General features: G+C 36.4%; 1 protein-coding gene across 3 annotated transcripts in view; it reads left to right on the top strand.

The window, feature by feature from the left end:
• The window catches only part of Lrrtm4 (leucine rich repeat transmembrane neuronal 4), a 758,564-nt gene extending 751,192 nt beyond the window's left edge, over nucleotides 1-7,372 (top strand). For 2 of the 3 annotated variants that reach the window (XM_004634137.2, XM_023718487.1), the window contains one exon: nucleotides 6,149-7,372. In XM_004634137.2, the coding sequence (XP_004634194.2) occupies nucleotides 6,149-6,370 (222 nt within the window). In that variant the 3' untranslated portion in view covers nucleotides 6,371-7,372. The remainder of the gene's footprint in view (nucleotides 1-6,148) is intronic. The other variant, XM_004634138.2, reaches the window with a different exon arrangement.
• Nucleotides 7,373-8,519: the final 1,147 nt, after the last annotated feature.

Here is an 8,519-nt window from a genome sequence, read left to right as displayed (position 1 = left end):
CACACACACACACACACACACACACACACACACACACACATAAATAAAATAAAAAAAATAAAATATGTTATTAAAAACTAATAAATTACCATGGACCATCATTCGTCTTATTAACTTTTCATAAACATTCCTTCAATCCCCAGTTCTAAAAAAAAAGAAAGAAAAAGAAAATCTCTTAGATTAATAATTGGGGCTGTTCAAATAGCTGAGCAGATTAAAGTGCCCCACCCCCACGATGTGCTGAGACAGCAATTGAGACTGAGTATGGTGGCGCAGGCCTGTAATTGCAGCTCTTGGGAGACTGTAAACGGGTGAATCAGTATGAGTTTGATCTAGTAGCGAGACCCTGTTGGCCCTTCCCTAAAATAAAAACAACAACAATAAGCCCACTATTAGCCCCTGTAATTGATGCAATTACATCATATTTTTACTCTTTCCAGTGTGTTGGGAGAAAAATGCATCCTTGAATAACAGAAACCATGTTTTAGAAAACCAGAATGTACACCAGGGTTTCTAAGCTTCTTCGTCAACAAGTAAACTTAGTGAATTTAGTGAAGTATGTTTGAAAACCTCTGTTAATGAACTACTCTGTGACCCCTACTGTCCTTACAACTTGTTGAGTGGAAACTGTAAACCAAAAGCTGTGGCACATTTGGAGGAAAGACTGGCAGTATTGAGGAAAGAAGAATGAGAATTTTTTGTTAGTGTAGCTCTTTATTCTTAAAAGCCAAAGAGGACTTCGAGGCTTATCTGAACTTACACAGGTAAATGAAGTGTTATTACTTTCCTCATTTCTAGAGAATTCACATGAATTTCAAGAGTATTAAAGTGACATTTAATTACTCAAAATATTGCTTCTGCCACTCTGTAATTTACCTCAGATTTGATTATGAAATATGCCTCAATAGAATTTTAAGTGTGTTTTTCACAGTGTTCCACTTCAGAAAAATAAATGAATTTTTTTTAATTTTATAATATATTTTCCCAATGTGATTCCTTTATTCTTTATATTATACCTATCATCTGTGAATCAAGTGTAGCTTCTAATGCACCCAATGAGTAGCCAAACATGCTAAGGAGGAAATCTTTAAATAATGTTGTTCTGCTGAGCTACAGTCCTGTGTCTATTAGAGAGTTGATGGAACACTGGGACCCTTTGAGAAGCCCTGAGAACACATTTAGAAAAACACCAAAACTACATTAGGGAATGCTTTAGGATACTTTAGTTTGACTATTAGAAGGGAGACAAGGATACATATGGGGACCCAGTTGGTTAGTGTATTGTATATTATTACTATAAAGTATAAGAGTTTAGTCTTTTAGCTGATCAGACTCCACAAACTCTGTTGATTATATAGCACCCTACAGAGTAAACTGCAAGAGTAAATGAACACACATTGCGCCTATACTTTCAAAGCTTGCCAGTTGGTGGGGTTTAACATGTTTTACAGTTGGTCAGTTCCACAGGATAAAAATGATTTGCATCATTTACAATGGTTTCTATCATACAAGAGGGTGTAAGTCTATCTCATATTCAATAAGAATGGCATGGATCTTTGAGAGTGTGTGTGTGTGTGTGTGTGTGTGTGTGTGTGTTGCAGTAAGAAATTAAGCCAGTCCAACTGTGTTAGTACAGCAAATTTTCTGAATTTACAAATAATAAAACATAGACTTGAGACTCTGTATGAATCCTGCTCTACTGACGTTTGAGACAATACAACTTAAAGACAAATATCATGATTTCTTAGTTAACGTGATTGCTCTTTCATCCTAATAAAGACCTTAAGCAAAGACTGAAATTTCACCAATGTTTAAGATGTGGTACTAGTTCTCATCTTTAGTTTGGCCTGATTGTGCAGTAGGATTTACAAGTCTTTGACTCCCTGTCATATTTAATGCTTACACTTATTTGCAGATTAAAATGTCTACTTGTTGCAGAGACTGGAGGAAAACTATTCACAGTGCTAACAAAGTTTAACAGATCCACCACCTGTGCTTAATGTTGATTTTAAGGCCTTTTAGGAAGCTGGCTATTTTGGAGGAGATAAAGTCATTCCTTTAAGGGAAAGTCAGGAATAAGTATCTGATGCTAGTGAATGTTTGTATCATATGGAAATGATTTGGTGACTTATTTATACTATTTATAGGCTACACTTCTTCATCTATTAACAAGAAAAAACTAAGAATGGGTTATGTTACTTGTAGGCAGGTCTTTCTGCTAGAAAGCCAGAATGGGTTTCTGCTTCCATTTCTCTATGAACTCCGAGTTGTGACCTTTGACACAAATCACACATATTTTCACCTATTTGTCACTATTGCCGAGTCTTATGATATTTGCTAAAATATAATTTGTTAACAAGCAGTTCTTGCCTGGGCCTTGATTTGCAGGGAGATCAAAATGAATAAGCATTAACAAAAGCAAAATGAATCCATAGATTTGGAGTGAGGAAGTTAAACCTAACTTTAGATCTGCTACTCAGTCATTTGCCCTATTGCCTTATAGACAGATCCTTGATTTCATCTTCAGCACGAAAGCCGTTTAATACCTGAATACCCAAAGCCCTTCTATATCTATTGATGTAAATGTTTTCATTTTTTCAAACCTCATTGTTTGAAAATAAACTTCTATATCCAAGATTATATCAACAACTTCCTTGATAAGAAATTCTATTATAATTACTAACTCGTTACTGTTTTTTACTGATACTTTTTTTTTTTTTTGGCGGGGGCAGAACCGGGAATTGAACTCAGGCCTTTGCGCTTGCCAGAGAAGCACATATTTTACTGAATCTCCCTGGCCTTCATTACTGTTTTTTAAAACATTTGCTAAAACATCTTTTATTTTGTATTGAAGTCAATGTGCCTCATCACTAAAAACCAAATATTAACATAATTTTCCAATTCATCATGGAAAAGAATAATTTGTATGTGTTAAATATAAAATGGAATAACAGGCCAACTAGATAGCTTAGTGGACTAAGTTCCTGGTTTGGCAAGCGCAGGGACCAGGGTTAGATCCCCAGTCCCACCCCCTGGGTGTGCTAAGCCAGCAACCAAAACCAGGCATGGTGGTGCATGCCTATAATTCCAGCACTTGGGAGGCTGAAAACAAGAGAGTCACTATAAGTCCGAGATGCGTAGTGAGATCCTTTACCAAATACATAAAATGAAAAGAAAAATGTAATGATAGAAGCATGATGAGAATTTATACAAGTTATTGGCAATCACTTAAGCTACAAACAGTGCATGCTTTGACCAACTATTCTTCAAAAACAACCTTATGAATTCTATTTTTAAAAACACCCAAAATATGATCAGTATACACAATGAAGTGTTAAATATGAAATAATACTTAGGAATGTACCTACCCATTGTCTATTCTGTGGTACTTCAGATTCTTTTTAATTTATAAAATCCATATCTGAATTCAGTAAATTAGATTTTTAGCATATTAATGAGTTGTGATTCTTCTTAAAACTTGCTTTGTCTTGGATCCTAAAAAAATGTGAGGTGCTTTTTATTTTAATAAACAGTGTTCTTAGAAACATAATTTTCAGGTAAAATAATTTTAAGTCAGAATTGTCTTCATCACATTGATGATACCAGAAAAGAAACACTAGAGATAGCTTGATGGACATAGATAGTATGTAGAATAACTTCTGAAAATAAGGCTGCCAAATTATATTTAATACTGGCTATCTTCCAAGAGTAAAATTGAGCAACAGGAGTTCATGCTCAACTGCTATACAATATTGTAAACTAAAGCAACTTAATTTCTGCTATAGAAAAATACAGACACAACCTACAGGAAAGATTGGAAATGCATTTATTGTAATAAATAAATTTTATGAGCAATTGCTAGGGTTATTAATCAATACAAAGTCTAAGATGGGCCCATAGGATCACAGAGACAGTTTTAGCAAGTAGCTAATACTCTTTTATTTAGGCATAGAAATATGAAAAGAATTTTCTGGAATGAAAAAATTGGGGGAGAGAGGCTTTGTGAAGAATCACCTCATAGTTCTCAGTGTTAATACTGGTGTCAGGCAGGGAAAAGGCAGGTAGGATGATAACAAATGTTCCATTTACTATGAGTGTTGGAAAGACTATATCACTTGTTGCTATGGGGATCAATTGGTAAGCTGAAAGGAAGACTTATTGGAGTGAAATCTTGCAGCAGGAAGAAGCAGAAAGGAAGCCCATAATGCAAGTAATTCCATTTCCCTCCTCTAAGCTTTGCTGTTTTCCTCTGTTGACAAAGTCTACCAGTCTTTCTGTATGACAGAAATGCAGTCTCAGAGGTCCTGCTACAGTATTATAAAGACAACGTCAAAAAATGGAATTGTAGCTGATGGAGAATAGTTTAAAAACCACCACAGACTCTAAATTTACAGAGAAATTAAACCTTTGCCATTTTATCCTCTGTGGATTCTTAATCTTCTACAAGGTTCTGGCAAATATTCTAGTATGAAATTAAGGATTAAGGAAAATAATCCAGAATTAAATATCACATGATTTCATTAGAAGAGAAACATAAAATACAAATGAATAGCTGAATGAAAATAAAGGAAATATGGCTGGAAACAAGAAGGCAGGTTTGGAGATGGGTAAGGAGAGCAAAGGTACAATGTAAGTTCAGGAGAGAAGGGTAAGGAGATAAAAAATAATCAAGATATGTTATTAACATAACAATTATCCTGAAGGGTCACTACTACCACTACTCTGTATTGCAAATATTCTCTCTCTCTCTTACACAGACACACACAGACACACAGACACACACACACACACACACACACACACAGATAAAACATCCAGAAACATGCCTTTGCTTGAAGATATGACACATACTGACTGCACTGCGCACCCAATGCATAATGCGCCAACCAGCCCTGGTTTCCATCTCTCCCTGGACAGAGTCCCAACTGCCTACCATGGCAGCTGCAAGTATTACTTGATAGCCTGTTACCCCAAATCTTCCAACATAGAGCTTGTCTTGCCCTCAGTGAGCATCAGAGATTTGTCAAATCTCATGAGGGCCATTCACGAGGGTTACAGTTTTGATGCCCACCCTTGTAATTTTTCTAGACTTAGACATATGTGAACCTGAGGAGGGCAGCTAATTTCAACATGAGTTATTCGAGAATTGGAGTGAAAAAGCAAGGGTGAAAAAAAAAATTGGAAAGCTTCTTCATGGATCTAGGCATGAGGTCGTGCTATGCATTGACATTTTGTTTTAAAGCAATTGAACAGATCATGAAAATTGCCAATAAAATAGAAAACAAACAGAAAGCTCTTAAGCATCCCCATGTTACATTTTCTAATTTTGAGATACATTTTATCAAAAATTTTTAATTTAATAAAAAATGCTGAAAAATCAAAAGCACCATAATATTTTCACCATTTCCTATTAAAAACATTCTGTAGACCATCATTTGGGTCAGTTATAAGAACAGCAGACACACTTTTACCTTGTTAACTTGAAAAGAAATAACAGCATTATGAATACAAAGATATGACTTCTCCCATAATCATGAAGTTTTTTATATTTGCAAGTAATGACTTATTAGAAATAAGGTATGGGCTTATTTCTTAAATTTTAAACAAGGGTTATATGTGCCCAACTTGAAGATTTGGATTGTGTGAAAAATACAAATGCAAATTAAAACATGTTACATATATATGTAACATATATGTAATGTATATAACATATATATAACATATATATAACATATATATATATATATATATATATATATATATATATATATATTACAAATGGGTCAATCTTTGCATTCTCTTGCACCTAATCTTTTACCATCTTGCCTTACAAGAACAGACCCATCTTTGCAATGTCTGCATTCAAAGGTATGGGTGTAGGTAATATGTTTCCAATGCATTGCTTACAGTTTGTTGCTACATTTTTGTCACAGTAATATGATGATGCCTAGCACAATAGATAATAGAGCACTGAAATACTCTTGTATGTTACTTATGAGGGCAGCAGGGTTGGATATATGATGATTTGAATGAAAATAAATACCAATTGGTATTTTGCAACAGCCCGTGGCCAGTGCTTTGTTAATTTTCCAATGCAACATTTTTTTTTTGTAATCAACGGATGACTCTTTGTGTTTCTCCTATCCAGATGCCACACCACGTGAAGCCCTTGCCCTATTACAGCTACGACCAGCCCGTGCTCGGGTACTGCCAGGCTCACCAGCCCCTCCACGTCAACAAGGGCTACGACGCAGTGTCTCCAGAGCAGGACGAGAGCCCGGGCCTGGAGCTCGGCAGGGACCACAGCCTGATCGCCACCATCGCCAGGTCGGCGGCCCCGACCATCTACCTGGAGAGAATAACAAACTAAGGCAGCAGCCAGCTCCTCGGGGGACCTCGCCACTGGGGGAGGGAGGGAGGGCTTTCGTCCTAAAGGAGAATGGGTGTCCTGCAACCTCTAATCCAGCCAACTCATCGTTCCTGTTAAACAAGTTACGGGCATAGAGAAAAGAAAAACCAAAACTGCTTAAAGAGGGCAGCGGATGCTCCTGCAGCATAACCGGGAGTACTACCACCAAACTTTCGGAGCTTTAAACTATGAAACAAAGGGAAACAAAACAAAACGCTCCTGAATGTAAATAGTCAAAAGTGTCACGTTCTTATACAAATAGATTTCACCCTAGCTATCGATAGGTTTGTTTGTATATTTGATTTTTGTACACTGCATGGCTCCTGGGCTGGAGAACCAAGGGGGAAACACAGGCGGGTGGGGGGCAAACAGGCAAGCAAGGCAGTCTTCCTTTTGGGTGTGTGCGCTGCACTCACAGACTTCATTTCGATTGGTTTCATGTTCTTTTCCCCTTAAGATTACTGATCACTGTTGTTTGGTTTATTTGATTTTGTTTTATTTTTATTTCCTGGTCTGGTGAGTCTATTCTCCATCCTAAACGAAGGCACTCTAGCTTCTTTGTACCAAAAGAGAGTTCGCTTTACCACAGACCACAAAGAAGGAAAGATGGCCACAGAGTATGATGTAACTGTGGAATCAAAGTTCAATAAATCTAGGTGAATGCTGCTTGAAGACACACGTGGTACATGATATTGGGAATTTGGTTTTGTTTTGTCCCCCTCCCTCACGAGCAGCCCTCATCAAGGACGTCGGAAAGAGAGACTGAAGATTGGATGGAGATGAGAAGTGAAATTGTTCTCAGCTGGACTAGACATATAGAAGAAAACTGGCCATGCAGTCAGTGACAGGAACCGCTGACACATTTCTAAATAGGAGATAATGTGTAACACTGCTTTTTAAATTAATTATCAATTAGCTTTTGTGTAGTTTTTATCAATAAAAGAAAAAATGTTGAAAAATAAATATATTATTTTGTGGTTGGTACACCACAGTCCACCCGATATAGAGTGCTTTATGTTTGTGTAATGTTTCTATATCATGGCAAATCAGTAAGAATCAAGTGTCTTCTGGGGTTCTGTAGTTAGTTAGGGAGGCCTCAAAAGGTTTGAAGAGAAACATGAGATGTGGCTTACTCACTGAAGTTTTTCAAATTCTTTTTATAGAAATATGACTTAGAAATACCATGCAGCCCAAGAAAACCATAACATTCATGGAAGGATTATAGTTTGTATGGTGCTACAGGAGAGAAAGAATTGTATGGGAACTATTGCCATCTAAAAGAAGGGCAGTGTTTCACCCATTTTTCCTGACCAAAGGAGATAATAATGCACATCTCAGTTGAGCTCCTAGCACTTGATTTCTTTTGAGTCTCAACCCTGTCTCGCGATTCGCTGATCAGCACAGATAGTTCCTTGATGTAGCCACTACTCAGATTTGCCTACTTTTATTTTTATCACAAAATTAAAGTATGAAATGTGTGTCACCATCTATTAGAGAAAGTTCTACTTTCTAAAGGGTGTCTATGGGGTAATACTGGATGTTACTAAGAATGAAGATGATAAACAATATCCATTTAATTCCAATTTATGTGAAAAGAATGATAAAAAGAATTGCAGATATCATCTTAAAGTAAACTAACAAAAGTTATTGAGCATATGTTTTGTTCTCAAAGCATTCTGATTTACTATTTAAAACTAGGCTGAAAGTTCTACATCTTGAAAATTAAAGAAAACTAATTTCGTATTGAAGGCAAATTAAATCATTTTCTTTTCCTTACATGGGAAATAATCACTACTTTCAAGTTCTGATAATCCCTTTCATACTGGTGACCTAGGATTCATATGCTACAGTTAGGCAGTGGAATGGACCGACCATGGTAAAAGTTGAAGATGACTTTTAAAGTTGTGATTTTTAATTTTGCATTTTGTCAATAGATTTGAAGTACACTTAGTCAAATTAGAGAAGATTTTGGGGGTGACTTTCCAAATTGCAATTGTGCCCTACCTCTATCCCCTTCATCCATTCCCCTTTGCCCACACTTCTCATCCCTACTAGAGGTCATTTAATAGGAGACATACCCAAAATATCTTGATCCCAGTTGGCTTACCTC

This window comes from Octodon degus, unplaced genomic scaffold, assembly GCF_000260255.1.
Source record: "Octodon degus isolate 3935 unplaced genomic scaffold, OctDeg1.0 scaffold00058, whole genome shotgun sequence".
Taxonomy (NCBI): Eukaryota; Metazoa; Chordata; class Mammalia; order Rodentia; family Octodontidae; genus Octodon; species Octodon degus.
Note: the sequence above shows the minus strand (reverse complement) of the source record. Positions and strands in the feature narration are given on the sequence as shown.